Below are 21,002 nucleotides of genomic sequence, written 5' to 3'. Positions count from 1 at the left end.
GTGTCATGGTTTTCATCTCTGTCATTTCATTTATGACCTTCTCTGCATTAATTATTCTAGCTATCAATCCTTCCACTCTTTTTTCAAGATTTTTAGTTTCTTTGTGCTGGGTACGTAATTCCTCCTTTAGCTCTGTGAAGTTTGACGGACTGAAGCCTTCTTTCATCTCGTCAAAGTCATTCTCTGACCAGCTTTGATCCGTTGCTGACGATGAGCTGCGCTCCTTTGCAGGGGGAGATGCGCTCTTATTTTTTGAATTTCCAGCTTTTCTGCCCTGCTTCTTCCCCATCTTTGTGGTTTTATGTGCTTCTGGTCTTTGATGATGGTGACGTACTGATGGGGTTTTGGTATAGGTGTTCTTCCTGTTTGATAGTTTTCCTTCTAATAGTCAGGACTCTCAGCTGCAGGTCTGTTGGAGATTGCTTGAGGTCCACTCCAGACCCTGTTTGCCTGGGTATCAGCAGCAGAATCTTAACATTAAAAAGACATAATGACTATAATGGCAAAAAAGAAAGAAAATGAAGGGAAGAAAAACTTCTTTAAATGCACGGGTAAATAAAATCTTGAAAAAGCAATACACATTTATTTTAGCATGCCTTACATTGGCTATGCATTGACTAATGTTTTTTCAACAGGTTAAGGTGGGTTAGGAAAAGTCCAAAACATATTTTCCAAGAAATAATATATAGGAAGGAAAACCTGATTTAAAGTGAGCACAGGATATATAGCAAGAACTCAAAGTAGGAGATGGAAATTTTCAAACAGAATAAAAGATTATTTATTGGTTTTTGCTAACAATGATTACTATTGGTTTGAAAAATGAACCTGGATAAAATGTAGAATAACATCACATATTTAAGCTGCATATGGACCAAACAGGGAAAACTCTATTTCTGCATATCAGATCGTTTCTTATTTTAGTCACTTATTTCACAGTTACATAGTATTCATCATGAGGAGAAACAGACAGAGTGTGAATGGCTCACTGTTCCCCACACTATTCCTGGAAAAACAGGTCCTAAAGATTAAAAGACCCAACCGCATACATAAAAGGCATGATGACATTGTTATTACTAGGTAAACATTTATTAAGATGCCATCATTGAAAATGGATGACCTATACTTTGGTAAAAATGTAGAGAACTGAAACATCACTTTGGCGGCGACATAAATGTGGCAAGCAGTTTGGAAACACATTTGGCAATATCTAAAGTTAAAGGCACAACCTTCGACCCAGAAATCCTACCCCTTGGGATATACCCAAACCCACATGTATGCACAAAACCCTGCAACATTACATGTACATTTGTTTACCAAGTGATATATCCAGTAATGTTCATAACAGCTCTAATTCATAATGGCCTAAAACTGGAATACGTAACTATCCATCAACAATAGAATGAGTAAGTAAATCGTAGCATATTCACTTGGTGCAATACTAACACAATGAGAATGAAGAATGCACAAAACAATATGAATGAATCCCATAAACACAATATTGACTGAAATCAAATAAGAGTTTATATTGTACAATTTCATTCATATAAAAGTTAAAAGTAGTCAAATCTATGCTATTGGAAGTCAGTTAGTGGTTATCTTTGGGTGCATAGTGACTGGAAAGAAGCATAAAGCGGTGCCCTTGGGAGCTGGTAATATTTTGATTTTGATCTAGATGTTGGTTATATGAGTAAAAATGGCTAAGCATTTTTTCTCACTTAGTGGCACATTCACACCCATTATTTTATACCAATTAGATGCTTGTAGAGTGCTAAGGGTTATATATAAATAGCAAAGAAAGAAAATCCTTTCCATTCCAACCAACATGAGGAAGGTAAGACTGCAAGACTTTTTTTTTTTTTTTTTAAGTCGGATAGTGTTAAAACAAACAATAAGCCTTTTAAATTCACTCCAAAATACAGGATAATTTGTTTCCCCCACTGATAATAATTTCTTCTTTCCCTTTCTTGGCATTTTGTTGTGTCAGACCTCCCTAAGGTTTATGTTGTTTCAGTTTATATGGATTTGCTTTCAGGAAAAAAACTGATGTTCCTTGTCCCTGAGTATCTCATCCAAGGGGTTGAAAAGCAGCGCAAACAACAGAAGTTGTACAAAGCCATCCTTGTCATCTTCCACACGGGAGGACAGAGAACAAAAACGCCCCCACCAGTGAGTGGCAGTGCCACTGAGAACCTCCTGAACACCTCTACTCAAGGCATTTTGAACTTTATAAAAAGAAACTGAGGAACGTTAGGATGGAAAATATATAGTCCTTTTCTAGAACGAGTTATGATGTAAACAGTTATTTTTTTCTAGAACCAGTTAAGAGATAAACAATTATTTGAGTAATGAAACATTTTCATCTTTTAGTTCATCTGAGATCAGGGCAGTGATACTTCATAGAACTCACAAATAAAAGCTTTTCATCAGGTACAACCGGAAGACGGCAGAAGGAGTTTTTTTTGCTTGTTTTTTTCCTCCACTCAAGTGGCCACTCTTTCACTAGAGAATGTACTTACGTCATCAAATTAATGTGATTCTTAAACAGGACATAAATCTTCCGTTTGGATGAGAACATTCATCAGATTCATCTAATTTTCCATTCTTTATCTAAACACTGCTATTATGTGACAAGAAAAATTCCTGAAAATCAAGGATATTTTGCAGTTAAACCCCTCCTCCCAGCCAGTCTATTTTGTTACTCTATATAAACAAACTCTGCCACTACATTCCTTTATCCATAGCAACTTCCAGTGGGTAATCCACAAATCAATTAAAGGCAAGTTAATTGCCAAAAATGGATCAAGTGACAAGCATTAGAAACATAATATTTATGGGCTCTATCCTAAAAATTTGTGTGTTGGAAAAGTTTCATCTGGCTAGCTTTCCTTTTAATTCAAGATTTAAAATTTGTATTATTTCTTTGAAAATAAAAAAGTAATCTCATAATTACTCTTAGCTTATGATGTTTATGTTTTGTAGGCAGTCATGGACAGGTATTTCAAACAAAACAAGGTTCCTACTATAGGGCTATTACTACTGCTATTGATTTTTAACTTCCAGTTTTCTTTGCTTTAGTATTTTCTACATATAAAAATTTTTGAGATAGTGTGAAACAATGTAATAGAAAGTATATTGTAAACTGCTCCTCCTTCCCCTACATCTTTTCATCTTCCTCCTTGTTTTACTCTCTCTCATTGTATTTTTATAATAACAGAGAAGCAAAGGCAAATTCACTCACGAGACTGGAGACTGAAAACAAGTCAGTAACGAGGTCAATATTTATATGGTTCCATTGACGTTGTGCAATTCTGAGTTTCTTGCCTAGAACTACAAATGTACTCACAGATGTATGGAACGGATATGTTTGAACTTATATGCAAATAAATTATCAATTTCTTTAAAAAGGCTTCCCTGGCTTCCCCAAGCAGAACTTCTCATCTCAGTCTCTATTTATTTTATTCATTGTTAACTTATTTTCTCTCTTCCTCTACCAGAATGTAAACTTGATGAAAGCAGAGACCACATCCATTTTGTCCCTCACTACATCCTGTTACATTTTTAGGAGTATTTATAAATCAGTTGTTAACACCCAACAGTTATTAAAAATTAAATTACATAAAAGTTGTTAAATATAATTAAATTACATTAAAAACAAGGGAAATAAGTATTCAAAACTCATAACCTCTGAATGATTTGGTTACATTTTACTATTATTACATTTTGGGGGCAATTTATGTCTATTGTATCTATATGATAGAAACACCGTATATAGTACTATGTATCTCTTGCCAACTCCACATTTAGTGACCTCTGCAGTTTGAAACCAGCAGGTGAGAGAATTTTTTTGCACAGAAATAAGCAATTACTACAAATAGTGCCCTCCCCCATGGAGAGCTGGTTGTGAACATTTACTGCCTGAATGATCTTTTACATTCTGTTCTGTTCATATTTGAATGTTTCATTCATTGTTATAATAATTTTAGGGTTTTGTTTTTATAGAGTTTATTTCTTTAGCTCACCACAAAACTTATCTTTTCAAAGCTTCAGTTCAAAGCTTTCTTTTTCTTTTCTTTTTTTTTTTTTTTCTTTTGGAATGTGACTTACATACTTGTCACCTTTGAACTGTCTTTTGCATTTGACTGGCTTAACATAATTACAGTAATATATATTTACTCTATTCACAAAACCATCTTTCCTCTTTATCATTTTAGTTTTTTTCTTCCAAATTTACACTATTACCAGCTAATGAATTACATAATTTGAGCCATGTGCCATGGCTCATGCCTGTAGTCCCAGCACTTTAGGAGGCTGAGGTGGGAGGATAACTTGAGGCCAAACCTGGGCAAAACAGACTCTAAAAAAAAAAATGTTTTTAAGCCAGGAATGGTAGGGTGCGCCTGTAGTCCTAGCTACCCAGGAGGCTGTGACTGGAGGATCCCTTGAACCTAGGAGTTTGAGGCTGAAATGAGTGATAATCATGCCACTATACTCCAGCCTAGATGACAGAGAGAGACCCTGCCTCCAAAATAAATAAATAAAATAATACAATCGGACAAGTTTTAAAGTACCATATAGCACTCTTCCTTTGCCGATGGAATTTTCTTTTGCTCTGATTCAACTCTGTGTGCTTATATAACCCAGCCTTATGGAAAGTCAGACACCTCTCTTCAGCCCCTTGTCAAAGTTAAAAAGGCTTGTCAATTATAGTTCGAAGGTAGAAAAAATAATGGAAGTTAGGAGGAGGGCGAGCCAAGGTAGAAGGTGGGTATATGACTGTGGCAAAGAACATGATAGATGCTGAGGCCTCCAGAACAAGGAGTACCAAGGTAAAGTGTATGGAATTGAATGCTTCCTCTTTCATAAGAAGTATTCCTTATTTGCTCTGCCCAGATCAGACAGGCCTTGATCCAGCTGCTCAAAGTACCGTCTCTTAAAATCACTTGATGGGGGCTCAACCACTTCATGACTTAAAGACAAAAATATACTCGTTGAAATCATAAAATCAACATTATGAAAATAAACAGTATAAATTTTACAAACTACTAATTAAGCATAAACGCTCATACCTATTACACATTCAGAAATGGTATGCTTTTAACAACAGTGAAAACCATTCTCACAATGATGATCAGAAATACCCACAGCATGATTCTAAACCCTTGGCAGTGGGGAGTGTCTTTTCTTCTTTAGTCACCTTGATTTTTTTGTACATCTCCTGGCAGTCCATATTTGACAGAGCTCTGTGCTGGTCCATAGCCTGCAGGCTACCTTATAAAATCAATAGCTTTATATTTATTACAGTTTGTAATCTTTCTGCCTGTGGTTGTTCCATGCGCTGTCTTGATAAGACAGAAAACACTCAAACTGTATTTCCCCTCTCTATCTCTGTTTCTAGTCTACATTGATAATTGAACAGATTCTTTTGAATGTTAGAGATGGGGCTTTCCTTCAATTTTGAAAAAAATGCATATAATGCATTCTACAAAAATGTTGTTTACAAAGTGGTACTTCCCTACAAGAATCCTATTGTAGCTGTTGTAGCAAGTGATTTTTAGACTTGTAAGTAAAATGTCTGAGCATAATTTTACTTGGATAAGTCTATTGTTCAGAAACCTGTCCTTCCATGGTCATTGCCCAATTATGACTCTTCTACTCTCTCCTGTCTGCAAGAAGTGTGCTCCAAATCATTCATTCTTTTGGCTGCCTTACTGAAGGCATTGAATTAGATGGCATATGTACTGAAGTCAGGGGGTGGGACATTGGAACAAAGATTTTCACAGAAGCACACAGAGCCAGGGTTCTAGCTCTGGCCAGGCCACTATCAAGTTGCACGACCCTGGAGCCTTTCGGGATCTTCAAGCTCTTCAACGTAAGACAAATGAGTTTGAACAAATGAACCATCAGGTTCCTTCATCTCTAACCCCCTGTTTCCATGAATGTGGCAAAAGGAAGCACAGTGTCCTCACACTTGCCATGAATTGGAACACATTTGCTAATAGGTTCATTCATTTAATACATATACGCCAAGCACCTACTATGTACCAGACACTCTTCCAGGCATTGGCCATATAAAGGTGGAAAAAAGGACAAAAATTGCTGCCATGTGGAGCTTACATTCTATCATTAATAATAGCTGAAATTTATGTTAGTGTTGTCTATGTGCCAGGCACTTTACATGGCTAACGCACCTAATCCTCATAACACCTCATTTGACCAATAAGGAAACTGAGGCACATGAAGTAACTTGCCCAAAGTCTCATAGCTACAAGTGATAATGTGAAAATGTGAACCTCAGCAGCAGTGTGACTGCAGAGCTAGCCAACTGTCAATCATTCCTGCGCACTACCTTTCTAAGGTGAGCCTGGGTTGTACGTGCAAGTTGCTCATAAGGTAACCATTTATAAGGCAGCTCTATTGTACTATTCTGTGACCGACAGAGGTACCAATGATAACAGTTTCTCTGAAAATGTATTTCACAAAAGAAACTTCACAAAATTTGTGAAATGTTAGTAAAGACTTGGAAAATGCTATGAAAGGGGTGGTAGGTAGTCCTGTACTCGTGTACATGCTTTCACCTAATCTGCACAATGGCCTTATGAAGTAGATATTTTTATTTTCTATTTATGTACATGGAAATGGCTCAGAGATGTTAGGAAAACTGCCCAATCAAGAAAGCAGCAGAGTTGGCACTGGAGCTTGGTCTGTTTCGCTGTAGAGCCAAAGTTCTCCTCTTATACCATGCTACCTCTTCTGACAATATGCAATGGTTGTTAGCAGTATTGTTATTCTTAGGTATAAATGTTGCCTATACACGACCTGTTTTTTCATTTTCAATTTAGTCAACATTACTCACAATTTGAAATATCATTAAGAAGCCTAGTTTAATAGTCAAGACTATGCCAGTAGAATAAATAGACATGACACAGGATGAAGTTGACCTCTCTAGCTCAGAGAATCTTCTGGCTCCTCTGAACTGCTGGCCAAGGAGTAATATTTTGGCAGTAAAATACAACCACATGACCAATGTTTTTGGCCAGATGAAATGAGCCAGATGGAAGCCCATGAAGCAAAACCCAGGAGCGGGCAGAAGCAGACAATATAAAATCACTGATTCATTTTCCTTTTTCTTTTTTTTAAATATAAAAATATTTTTATTTTGATGCTTTTGCTTAGCATTCCCTTAAACCAACATCAATTAGGTTAGAGGACAGTTTAGATATTATTTAATCAGTTTATATTTTAACTGATTACTAAGCCGTATTCTATAACAAATCACATGGTGTTCTGTCTTCAGAGAAAGATTCAGAGTTAAGTAGAGAAGATAGTACATCTGTTACAATAATGCCTGTCATTATGGAATTTTTTCCTTGTGTGCTAATGGGATCTGGTCAGGAAGCTGGAGGTGGGAGAGTGACCAGCAGTCCCGGTTCTAACACAGACTTCCAGAATTCATACCTGTGTAGGTTTCTCAAACTTGCTCTGCCTGGTTTCCTCATTTGTAAGATAAAGGTAATGCTAGATCTACCTCCCGAGGCTGTTTTGGAGGATGACATGCATGAGCTAATGCACGTATGGGATTGGGAATGCTTCCTGGTGCATAGTAAGTGTCCAATACAGATTAGCTCTATTGTTCTTCCTTTGGACTTTCTAACCACATATGTGTGTGGTCTCTAGTCCCTGAACTTCCAATTGTTCTTCTCCTATTTGACACTAATTACATCCATCCTTTTCACTTACCCTAAAGAATTAAGTGAGATGAGCTGTAGCACGCTAAAAACAACAGTTGTCACATCTGTTACATCTGGAAAGCTTTGAAAACTAAAAAGTGCTGTGCAACCGGAGGTATTCTTGGGGTATGCAGAAAGTTACGTCCCCGTGTATTGATTCACAGGTGGCGCTCACTCCCTTTCTAAGATGTGGGTTCGAGACAGCTTTTTCTCATGGGAATTGTGCAGTTTGGTTGGGCAATCACTGATGTGCTACCACTTAGGTTTTGGAAGTAGCAAAGAGTAGCTATGAGACCACACTCTCCTATGATCCCTGTTCATATCTGCTACTATACAATTTCCAGATCAAAGTTGCAGATTTGATCTTTACTTCCTAAGAATACAGGGGATAATTTAGGGACATCTAGATCTTGTTTGGGCAAATATTGCTTTATCTTTCCATAGCCCAGATATCATTTGTACTTTTGTTTATTGATGTGATTGTCATTCCTCCATCATTCTACTGTTCAGTCTATGTCATATCAAGCAAATTTACTCATTAGACCTTTCTACATCACATATAAGCATGCACATACGTACTTAATAATCACCTGTTTGGCAGCTCTGCTAAAACGCTGGGAAGGAAAAGATGTTGAAACAATTGGCAAAAATGAGATTTGGAGATTTTCTGAGAATTTCTATCCCATGACCCCTATTACTATAAAGGGCAAGAAAACTAGAAGACACTTTCTGTTTCTGGTCTGTGGAATGCTATGGAATAATCTCTGCCCCACATTCAAATGTACCCTGAGTGACTTTCTCTTCTATTTACGTGGTACCTACCCCATACTCATCACATAAAATGTTCCTTTTAACATCCCTTTTTAAGAAGACAGAAAGTAGGAAATGTTTCGTGATTTGTTCTCTTTGGAAGACAGAATCATCTCAAGAAGAGTAATTTTCTATTTAAAGTTTCCTTGAACACTACTGTAGTTTTAAACAATAATATATTTTAAAATACAAAATTCCCTAGTGTTCTCTTATTGGAGTTGTCAGGCTCCACACTCTTGCTAAATGTTTGCTCCTTGATTCTTTCCTTTCTTCCCAGATAGTTTTTCCCCATCTTTTTTTAGGTACTATATTTAAACAACCAATATAAACTTATCCACATTGTTTTCTCAAATTTAACAAGAGCACATCACTCTCCTCTTTCTTCTCTATAATACTTGGGGGGGCGTTGCTCTAACGTAATTAGGTGAATCTTTAAACACATGTGCCAGAACCTAGGCAGATAAATCAGCACCTTGCCCTCAAAAATAGTACTCATCTTTGTAAGCGGTGTCCTAATGCTAACACTTATCCCATTACTGAAAACACAGTTGGCATTCTCTTCTGCGTTCACAGAGAAAAAGTAGTTTCCTTATTATGTAATCCTCTGCTTTCTCTCTTTTTCTGTTCCTCACTCCTCCCCCCATGGCCCTGCTCCACTCCCCTCTCCTGCCTTTCCTTCCCTCTCCCTCTTCTTTTCTCTTTCAATCCCTCTTTCTGCCTCAAATCAAACTTAATAAGCTATATATTAATCATTTTTGTTTTTTTATAAAAATCTATTTTAACCACATAAGACAAAAAACTGTCACAGCTGAAAAACTTTCAAATCTATTTTGAGCATTGTAAACTGTTTAAGATTGTATTTCTCAAGAGTCAACACTCATTAAATGTATATGATTTGCTATTACTTTAACAAATCAGATACTAATTGAATTTCATATCTTACAGACTTGGCTTTCCATTAGCCTGAATATTACCAGGGAGCGAAAGCCATGCCAAATAAAAATATTCCAGCTTAAAGCTAAGCGTACTCCCAGTATCATGCATTATTATCCATTTGACAGTCAAAGAAAAATGACACCACAATAGGCACATTTGAAGATTTTCCAAGATATAAAATACTGCTCATAAAATACATGGGAGAAATTCAGTGAAGAAATTTGTCTAATGTCCAGTTCTTTCAGTTGCTTCAATAATGGAATCATATCCAAAGCCTCTTAAAGGTCAAGATAAGCTTAAGTTACTTTCACCATCTAAGGATTTTGTATATCTTTTTAAATTAAGAAATGCAAAAGCAAGGCTGTGACATTATGAGATATTTTACGTGTTTACATCAAATAGTTTAACACCTTTAATTCCAAGAATGCTATGCAATAAAACTATGCTCTTCAGAAGATAATTATAGCATTTAACTGTGCGTGCATGTGCCTGTGTGTGGTGTGTATATGTGTCTGTGTGTGTGTGTGTGTGTGTGTGTGTGTGTGTATATATATATATATATATATATATATATATAGTGACTCATGGTGCATCTGAGGTATTATGGTATGATAAAAATTTTAAGTTATATAATAAGTACCTTTTTGCATTATTGTCAGTAGATTGTTGTGGTTGAATGCATAATCTCCTTTGGCTGAGTGAGGGACCTGCAGAAATGCGAGAGCCGGTGGCCAACTGCCTTCCTACCTCCCTAACCCTTCCACTCAATTCAACTTTTCAACTTATGATAGCTATGATCATATCAAGTTGGTTATGCCAATAAAGCATTATGGGGTGATGCCAAATAAGAAAGGGTAACAGGATACTTTATCAAATAGACATTACCGGCATTCTTGCTGTATATAAACAAGCTTCAAACCTCAAAGAGTTTGCAGTGCAACTGGAAAGATAAACTAGAACCTCCAAACAGTGAAAACAGCACATACAAAAAATTATTATGTGGGAGATTGTATACTCAAATTAAGAGAAATAAAGGAAGGATTAAGTCTCTGAAGCTTCCAAAGGAAACGGGCTCATGATGGATATTTGAGATGTCATCCTTACCTCTTAAACTTGTTACAAATTAAGTTTGTTAAAATTACAGATGTGCGGTATCCAAATACATGAAACAGTTATCCCTAGCTGCTAATGCTTATATTTTGAAAAGGGCCAGAACTTGACCAAAGGAACCTTGAAAAAATATACTTATCATATAGCTTTAAATTTTTATCATATCATAACACCTCAGATAAAATTATCTTTGCCAAACTGAGAGTAGAGCTTAAACTTTGCATTTCGTGAGATTTCTCAAATTCTTTAGTCCATCAAGCTACTGCTTTTACTTTATTCAGCAGTTGGAGATTTATGATATTAAGGAGCTTGCGATCAGATCTCAGTGATGAAGAGAGCCTAGAAGCCACCATATATTGGAAATATGCACAGTAAAGTTAGCAAACAATTGATGTTAAGTTCTGAATGTACAATTTAGTATATAATAAACATGAGAATCACATTCTACAGAATGCAAAGCACATAGTAGGCATATAATTTCAAATTTTCAATCAAATTTTATAGCTGTTACAAGCTAACGTAATAAATCGTTAGTTTCTTTTCAAATAAAAATTATATTTATCTCTTGCCAAAGTTTGCTTTGGCATTGTTATAACAAATTTTTAAATTTGATTTCTCTGATTTTATAGTTCCCTAAAAGTTCCAAGGACATTGTCTTCTTTACTGTCTAAAGCAAATAATTAATCCTTATAAATCATTTTAATTCAAACTTTGAATGTTTTATATGCAGGCAAATCAGAACACATTTTAATCCTGTGTTAATGTACATTTCTACATAGGCCTGTCAGCTTCCAGATGTGCTACATTTGGTCTAAATAAGAAAGACCTTATATCCAAAATTTTGCAAACAATGTCACTTCTATTTACTATTGATTAAATAGATACCTTTCAGTGCTATAAATTTTAATCAATAAAAAACAAAAAAGCTTTTATTTATAAACAATAATAAAGAATAATCAATCTTCTCTTTATTAATACCTAGAATACTCAAATGAGAAGGAAATCCAAGATTTTTTAAAGTGTTTTCTTTTTTCCAGTTATTTGGTTAAAATAAGCTGATTTTCTTGTAAAACAGTCATTGACAGTTTAGTGAAGTCATGAGGTCCAGATTTTTAAAATGATTTCCAAAAACAAAAGATTATTAAAATATTTAGTTTGAATTCATGGCATCTAATTCTGTTGGGCAAGATTAACACTGAATAATTCCCTGAAACAGCATTAGTTTCAATTTTTTCATGTGGATGTGCCCTGAAACACTTATAAAGAATACTGTAGTGTTCTTGTTGTTGGTTAGTCAAGCAAGAACTCTTCCCTAACATTTAGGTTGACTATATTAAGCCATTAGACAAGTTAATACACTGTTTTTCAGGTGGCAGTAATGTGAATGCTTTGTTAAGTTTGCCATTTAACTCTCAGAATTAGCTTTTAAAGTCAGTCAACTCTCTTCAACTTCTGCATCATCTTCTTGGTTCTTATTTCATATATTGTCAAATTAACCAGCATTAGGAGTTAGAAGGTCAACTTAGGGCTTATTTGCAAGGGGCCTAAGGCAGTTAAGCAGTTCTTCCTAGCTACAAAAGGAAAACAGCAATACCTGTAGGACTTTGAGAAACGCAATCTTGATTTGGCTCCTGTAGATGGTCCTGGCACCGTGGCTCCCAGAGGATCCCAAACAAAAGCCATTTGTAAGGACGATGCCAAGATCCACAGGAACCACGAGAAGTCAGAGCTGGTGCCGGGCCCTGGGGCCCTGAGGCCCCGCACGGAGCAGGAGCAGGAGGCACTTGTAGCTGAGTGAGGGCATTTCCTTTGTGCAGTGGTATGCGCTGACTGAGAGGTGGCAGGCTGGCTGAGGCAGGGCTGGAAGGGATGGCCAGGACTTCCTGCTGCATGACACTTGGCCTTTGCAACAGAGCTTGCTTCACTCAGGCCTTATCTCATAATTAATGTGAGAAACACTCCCTCGAAAATTTGTTTTTAAATATAGCCCTAATTAAACAGCATAGTCACATGCCGCTCCTGAAAAGCACAACACACACACACATGCATGCACACATGCATGCACACACAATGAAAGGTGTAATTGAAGTGGGTAAACCTTTATATCAGTGTGAATTTTAAAAACTGTAAACCCAGAGGGCTTTATTAAAACTTTTTAAAAAGTAAATACATGCCTATGACTGGGTCATCTGAAAAAGATTACTAAATTTCACACAGCTAACTGCCAACTATAATTTTCCTTATTTCAGCTTCTCTTAAAAAGAGATGGATATAATTCTTAGTCAACCTTCCACAGGATGTAAACAGGATTTAGTTGTCTTGAAAATACCAGTGCCTCTCTACAAGTCAGTGTGAGAAAAACAGGTAGATCACTTTCAGAGCTTTTGGCAGCCTTTCCCCTCAAGGAGCTGCTGCGTCACCTTAGAGAGTGAATTACAATGCATGACTTTGACAACAAAGATCAATTATCTTGTCCATTTTCTATTCCCTAGAAACATTTCTTAACTCTGATAAATCCTTTAAAACAACTTTCTTTCAAATTAAATAAATGATGAAAGCCAAATAGAATCTTTCATATGTTTTATGAGTCCAGGACATTTAGGGAAAGCATCTATTTCAAGATATTGTACCCATGGAGTCAAAGGACCCTAGTGCCGTCATCGGTCGTCACCACTGAATGGTATTCAATGTTAACAATGCAGCATAATTTCATCAGTCTGTGTCCAAACAGTGCCCCGCGGGTAACCTCAACTGTAAACCAAGGGAGAGCGCCACTTCTCCAGGATAAGATTAGAGAGGCTTCAAGTGTCCAAGAGTGAATTTAACCCTCTCTGAACTGGACAAAATTGTGACCAATAGTTGAGCTCAGTGAACATCACCATATCTGCAAATTTTGAGACCTCTAAAGCTCTATCTGTCTCTTGTACACTAAGGGAGTCTTGCATCTTCATATAATTTCAGTAAAAGCTCAAGACATTAAACATTATGCTTATTTTCACAACAGCATCCAGCACACCAGGGGTTCTTAAGAATGTTACAGGTTTCATATCAGCTTTGGAGATGAGTAATGGGAAACATTTTTACAGTTTCACCTCTTCCTTATCAGACACATGAACTCAAAGAAAGTGGGTGAGTGAGAACTGCCCTGAACAGCAGCAACCTTGGAGGAGCACAGAGTTCAAAAATAAACACAACACATTCTCTCTGAATCAACTTGCAATACTGTGATAGTTCACAAACTGTCTTTTTGCTTTTGTATAGCGATCCAAATTTCGCATGGGCAAAACAGGTAGCCACTTTCCTGGTGTTCTCAAAGAAGGACTGAAAAGGTGCTTATACTGATGCCAATCTGCCCTTCTGGTGCATGAAATGCTACCATTATCATTTAATTCTTTCAAACTATTTAATTTCCATTTTGGGTAGCTCTTAGGAAATGCACACATTCCTGGCAGAGTTAGTACTGAGCTGAACGACTTGGTGCTTAGTAGAATGTCTTCATCTGAGACTAAAGCCAGACAGTGTAAGATAACTGGCCATCTGTGTGAAAAGGGGAGGAATCTGTGTAAAGAGCTGGTGGGGTGGGGTGACTTGAAAGGGAGGGGGGAGGGAGGCCACGAAGACAAGCCAAAGAGTGGAAGGGATGTTGCTGGCAAAGATGGACTTTTTTCACCCTCCAGGCAACACAAAGCTCTCATTTCGTCCGATGGTGTTTAAAATTTTGTAGGTGAAACAGCGTCACTGATTTCTAATAAAAGCTACAGTCTAGGTATATGACTTAGGAAGCAGAAAAATATTTTCATTGTTATCCCAATTTTACTGATAGCAAGAAAAACCTCATCTTTCTATTTAGGTTACAGCCAGCAGCACACATTTTCACAAATAATCAACTGCCTTTGCTTACCAATTTACATTTTTTAAAGGATATTCAATTAATGAATATCTAATTGATAAACTATAAGGACATACGAATAATCTAGAATGAATCTGCTAGGGAATGTTCAACTTTTTCTAAAAATGTACAAGGAAGGAGAACCAATCTTGTCATTTTCATTACTGTCAAAAACATTTCCTTCTTTCCCCCCTGCTTCGTAAAGGCAGACATCTAGAACAGTTAAGCAAGATAAAAACAATGGAACTGTAAATGCGAAATTACGAACAGGAAAATCGAAACTCTGCTTCATTTTCCTAGTGTGAAGTCAGTTACAGACACAAGAAGTGTCTGCCAACATTAATGTTACTTTTTCTTAAATAATTACTTACCGCCTCCTTTTCATTTCTTCCACACAGTTACACATAATCCCGCTTAGGTTACCAGGCCTCAGTAAGGTCACAGAAATAAGCTACTTATTTCTGAGATTAATCGTGAGCAAAATTAAGCCTTGATTTCAAATATAAGTATCAATATTGTTTTTAAGAACTGGCTAATATTTCACAGACATGAGAATTTAGACATTTGGAAAAAATAAGAAATTAAATACAATGATTTTCTAGGATGAATCTTTACTAGCATTTATATTACAATAAGCTGTTTATAATTTTTACTTCATGGGTATCAAAGAGTAGAAAAGAACAAAGAAGACATCTTTTGAACATTCTAATTACTGTCATTTATTAAGTGTTTATTTTTCTAGATGAATTTTAGTAAAAGCACGATTGAAGAGCAAGGAGAGATGTTCCATCCCTGGGACAATTTATTGTTTACAAGTTGTGCAAACTAATTTTATATGTCCCAGGGAAACCGGATTCGGAAATCTAAACATTGCTCCCATCCAATTGCTATCCATGTAAGTTCTAACCCCCCTAAAGTATCAGCAAAATGCCCATCTTCTGCCAATAACTTAGCTCTTATGTTCTGCAGAGCTCTAAATAAGGCATCTCTTTTGTCTCTTGAATATTTCTGGGATTTTGGTTCCAAGATTCCAGATGTTGCAAATGGCAAATTTGGGTTTCGGTGTCTGACACAGAAACTCAGAATTTCCTTTATAGGAGATAGCTACTATGAATAAAAATGAAACTCTCAAATTTGAGAGTGGGATAATTTAAACATAATCCACATAGGCATTCAATTACTTGCACATCAAGTCTCTAGTTAACAGGCATACGGAGGAGAAGAGGGTTGAACTGAACTTCAGAGAAATAAACAGTTGTATCAGTGGGGTTGCGTTAGGTTGAAAGACATTGCTTCAGGAAACCAGAGCAGGCAGATAGTGGGTTTCAGGATAGTGCTGTATTTTGAAATAGTCTCTGGTTACAGACTCAAAGCCAGCAGAAGTTAACATGGAAGCAAATAACAGACTGTTATTTACCATCTACTTCTGATGAGGGTGTCATCGTAATTCTATCCTCAGAGTGATAGATTGCAAAAGAGTGTGACAAAAGGCAGTTTGACAACGGGACTTGTGTACTCCTTAAAACTAAAGTCCATTCAGTACAAGTAAATGTAAAAAATGATTTTTGTTACATTACTTATCATAATCAACTATAAGTTATTTCTCCAAATGAAGAAATGAAGTGCTGTAAAATAATACTAAAATTTTCTTTGAATTGCTTGGAAATATTCATTCTAAACCTTATATGAGTCTATTTGATTGAAAGGCCAATTAATCCATGTTCTGAAATGGGAGACAATTATTTTAAGATTTGGCAACAGTAAAACATTAACAGAATTGAAGGAACCTCATGGTCTGAAGAACACTGGGAAAGTATGCTCTGTGTTTTAAACGTCTACAATTGCATTCATTACTCATATATGACCCTGGACACAAACAGACACAAATTATAATTAAAGAGCTAAAATCAGGATATAGACTAAAACAATCAATAAGTGGCATGCTTAAATATAATGATAAAAAATCAATACAACTACGGATTGTGAATCAAAATGTTTTACTAGACACTTAAGGTTTCCATCTACATTATGTTTAGGAATTTTTTTAGCAATTTGGAAAATAACTAAGTCAAGCTTTTCTATTCACTAAACTAACAAAGCTCCTTCTGAATACTTGGATAAATGGGGTTGAAGGAAAGAAATCATGGAGGAAGAAATGGAAGAAAAAGAAAATAAATTTTATGTTTATTGAGTATCTACTAAATGACTGACAAATCCCTAAGATATTTTTCTAACTATCCAAAAAATATTTCTAGACTCAAATTCTTTAAAAATCTTGAAATCGGTGTAGACTAATCACTTGAAATAAAGAATTTAACACAATTTTCTAACAAGTGTGTAAAAGTCTTCTGGTGTCACTAATTGTCTTGTTCAATTCTCTGCATATGAAAATTTTAAAAGTCATAAAAATTCTTTCTATTTAATATTCTATTCATGAATGCAGTCAAATAAAAATCCTACTTAGCTATTGACTGGTGAGTGAAAGAGTGGTGGATATAGGATTACATCTTGAAATTCACTTCCTCCGGAAGTCTTCCCTGCCTCCCCACACCAGGTGATGTCTCCACTGCACTCTGCACTTCCTCTTTGTCAGTGTCATCACATTAGTAAAGACTTATTCAGTGTCTCACTCCCCTGATAGACCTAAACACTATGAGAACATGGATTACGTCTGCTTTTCATCTGGGTACTCAGTGCTTAGCAAATAGTCTAGAGACATAAACACCACAATTAAGTTGGTTTAATAAATTGACAAACCAATATTTTCAGGGCATCTTAAAAACAAGACGTATCACTTACATTATATTCTTATATGTGCCTAAATAGGGGCCGAAAATTCACAACAGGCAATTTAGGTAAGGCTTGTTTAGTTTCTTTTTCCTATTTGATCAATTGATTAATTTTTTTAATCAAAACACTATTGGGCAAATTTTCAGGACAGCACTTGCAAAGGGGATTAGAGATTAGAGTCACAGTTATGCCACGAACTTGCCATGTGACCTTGAAGATCGTTGCCTGACCTTGCTGAGTTTCAGTGTCTTACTCATTTGGTTCTCATTTGAGAGCCACTGCAAAGAGTTTTTGAGAGGGCACTTTATATAAAAATATTCTGAAAACTGCACAAAATTTTAGGCACATACTACTGATGTTTGTAAGCTTTTGGGAGAGGTAGGAAAACTATTTTTATGCTGTTAGAAACATTTTCAAGTTCTAAAAATTGTCAATTGGTTACTTCATGAGCATGGTAAGTAGGCGTACCATTTTATCAGTTTCAAAAAGAATATCAGCCTTCAGTTTTGATAGATAACACTTTTCTCTGTTTGAAATCTTTATATCCCATTTGTGTAAGAATAAAATATTAGCTGTTATATTTTGAAGGTTAATCATATGAAGAAATGTTAATGTTTTATTTGCAGCATTAAAACAGTCTATGAACTTTGTTTACAAGATCTAAAAAAATTAGGTGGCAAGAAATTTTACTAAAACTAGCTGATGGAATTTCTCGATTGTTCAAAACCGTAAGCTTCTCCTAAATACGGAAATATTTCTATTTATTTTTTGAAAACTTATGGGATCCTAGAGACAGGTTGTTTAATTGGGAAATCATTTGCAACACTGACTCCAACTCATGCTACCTTTATTGGTGATCACGCACCAAACAAGGAAAGAAATGGCTTCTTCCGACTTTTTAGAATTATGCTTACAAATAAGCAAAAGCAGTGATGAAATTGCTAGGCTAAGAAACAAAATCACTCCCTTGGGAGAAAAAAAAAAGACCCCCAATACCAAGAATCCCTAAATAAAAATCTCACGTGCTAAATTTTAGTGCTATGGATTTTTTCTATGACTGTTCAATATCTTGTTAAATCTGGTTATCCATTTATTGGAGCCAACAGTCATAAACTTTCCCATTCCTGAGTACCTGTCATCCTCAGACCCCTTCCTTACTTGGACACTTGCTGTGCACTGAATGAGTTTATGAACCAAACATCACCATAATGTCACGGTAACTTTTCTAATTCCTCATTTTACTATGATGATATCATCCACTTATTTGGTGTTTATTCGGTGGTGTTTATTGACCTTGCTGAGTTATGATGTCTTATCCATTTGGTTCTCATTTGAGAGAGAGCCATTGCAAAGAGCTTTTGAGAGGACTGAATAGAGTAACTTACATGAAAGCATTCTGAAGACTCTGCACAGAATTTTAGGCTATAATATATATTATATTATCCTCATAATAATTTATCTATGTGCTTTATGTTATTTTATTCTGTATCACCACTGAGGAAATGAAGACTTACGAAGTTGAAATAACTTGCCCCTATGATCATACAGCCAATGAGTAGCAGATCTGAGGTCAAAATTGAGGTCCCTCTTAATTGCAAAACCTATAGGTTAACCAATACATGCCTAGAATATAAGTAAATACAGGAATGAAAAAGGTCAGGTCCCCTTCCTTGAAGAACTAAATCATAAGGGAAGTTTTGAACTTTCACAGGAGAAACAATTGTTGTCAGGTAAAAGATCTACATAATATCACTTAATCTGCCAACTCACGAGCTGACATTATTATCACCACTTTATAGATGAGAAATCTGAGACTCAGAGAGGTTAAGGAACTTGGCTAAAACCACAGAGGTAATATACGACAGACATGTGAGTCCAGGTCAGTTTTGCTTATCTCTAAATCTTGTCTCCATTGTGGCTGGCTTACCCTAGATCTTTCAATTCTTAATTCCAGGGACAAAATTGGCCTGTGAGCCTGGGGTGGGACTGAGGCTGTAAGTAGGGGCTGAGTGGGTTCAACTGTGGTAACTAGAGAGACAGAAGGCCTAGAGTATAGTTCGGCTTAAGGAAAAGTGATCCTGTCAGTGTTTGTATGCATTGTGGACTGCCCTGCACTTTTCCTCTGAATATTCTACATAGGAGAAAAATCACAACACTTTTCAGTCCATCCAACCAAAGGTAACAATGTGCTAGGGGCTACAATAGAAATCCGGATGTTTGAGTAACGGCAAAAGAAAACAGCTTATTGTTGTTGTTTTTGTTTTGTAACAGAATATATAAAACTTAGGGTGCCACACACTAGCTATCGCTCAGGACCAGGTAAGAAATTTATAACAGTCATTTACACAATTAGGCCATTATTAATAAGGCAATAGGACTGGTTCTGGTTTTTGCTTTCAATGTTACCACTAATTTTATTTCTACTGGTTCAGTTGAGTTAAGTGACTTTCCCAAGTTTGGAAAGGGCTAAATAATGGGGTCTTGATGAAAACTGTAGCTTACCTCTAAATTTTAGAGAATAAGCCATTTTCATATTAGAGATTTTTTTTGTTGTTGTTAAACTTACTACCTTAAAAATGTAGAAGTAATTTGAGAACACATAATTGTTATTTCATTGGTCAGATGATATTCAGTAAAATCACTTATAGCAAAATTCTGAGTTAAATTTGACTTGTTTTTGTTTTATATATATGCTATAGATGAGTCTTAAGGGATTGAACTTATATTTGAAAATAAAACAAACTTTGGTCAAAGAAACAAAATTATAATTATGGGTTTTTAAGTCTCACCAGGCACTGGATGGTGAAATGCATGAGGCAGCAATTATTCTTCTAAATATTCTATAAGTGACCCTAACAAAAACACACAATGCTTTGAAATAAACACAGCTAAAAGATATAGACTAGCAAGCTACTTTCTACATGGAATTTTGTTCAACAGCTAATCAAACCAACCAGCCTCCCTTCCTTCTTTACTTCCTCCCTATCGCCCACCTTCCTTCCTCCCTTCCCTTCCCTTTCCTTCCCTTCCTTCCCTCCTTCCGTTCCCTTTCCTTCCCTTCCCTTTCCTTCCTTCCTTCCTCCCTTCCTTCCTTCTTTCCTTCCCTTCCTTCCCTCCTTCCCTTCCCTTTCCTTCCTTCCTTCCTTCCTTCTTTCCTTCCCTTCCCTTCCTTCCTTCCCTCCCTCCCTCCTTCCTTCCTTCCCTTCTTCCTTCCTTCCCTCCCTCCCTCCCTCCCTCCCTTCCTTCCTTCCTTCCTTCCCTTCCTTTCCTCCTTCCTTCTACTCACAAATGCATGTTTAGCATCTCCTACGTGCCCCAGGCTGTGCCAGCTGCCTGCTAGTAGTCAATGATGAACACAATTCATGCCCAAAGAGAACTTAGAGCTGAATGAACCAAAAACTGTAACTCAAGGGTAATAAAAAATTTGACTGGGCTTACATTTATTTAAAGTATCAGGGCAACAAGAAGAGAAGGAATAGAAAATATTTAAAGAAATAAAAAATTACATTTTAATTATATACATTTAAGAAAAAAATGTATATAATTAAGAAGAAGGTGACTAGGTATAAAGCTCATGCCTGTAATCCCAGCACTTTGGGAGGCGAAGGCGGACAGATATCTTGAGCCCAGGAGTTGGAGACCAGCCTGGGAAACATGGCTAGATCCCATCTCTACAAAAAAGAGACAAGTTAGCCAGGCATGGTGGTACGTGCCTGGGGTCCTAGTTACTTGGGAAGCCG

The 21,002-nt window shown here is 36.3% G+C and overlaps 1 protein-coding gene across 5 annotated transcripts in view; it reads right to left on the bottom strand.

Moving 5' to 3' along the window:
• PDE4D (phosphodiesterase 4D, cAMP-specific) overlaps positions 1 to 21,002 on the bottom strand; it is a 1,579,839-nt gene that overhangs the window by 378,684 nt on the left and 1,180,153 nt on the right. The window contains exon 1 of one of the 5 annotated variants that reach the window (XM_011942898.1): positions 12,178 to 12,395. The exons of the other annotated variants lie outside the window; for them this stretch is intronic. Within the exon in view, the coding sequence (XP_011798288.1) occupies positions 12,178 to 12,266 (89 nt within the window). The 5' untranslated portion in view covers positions 12,267 to 12,395. Of the gene's footprint in view, positions 1 to 12,177; positions 12,396 to 21,002 lie in introns of those variants that run through there. 5 annotated transcript variants of the gene reach the window in all.

This window comes from Colobus angolensis, unplaced genomic scaffold (assembly GCF_000951035.1).
Source record: "Colobus angolensis palliatus isolate OR3802 unplaced genomic scaffold, Cang.pa_1.0 Scaffold212, whole genome shotgun sequence".
Lineage (NCBI taxonomy): Eukaryota > Metazoa > Chordata > Mammalia > Primates > Cercopithecidae > Colobus > Colobus angolensis.
Note: the sequence above shows the minus strand (reverse complement) of the source record. Positions and strands in the feature narration are given on the sequence as shown.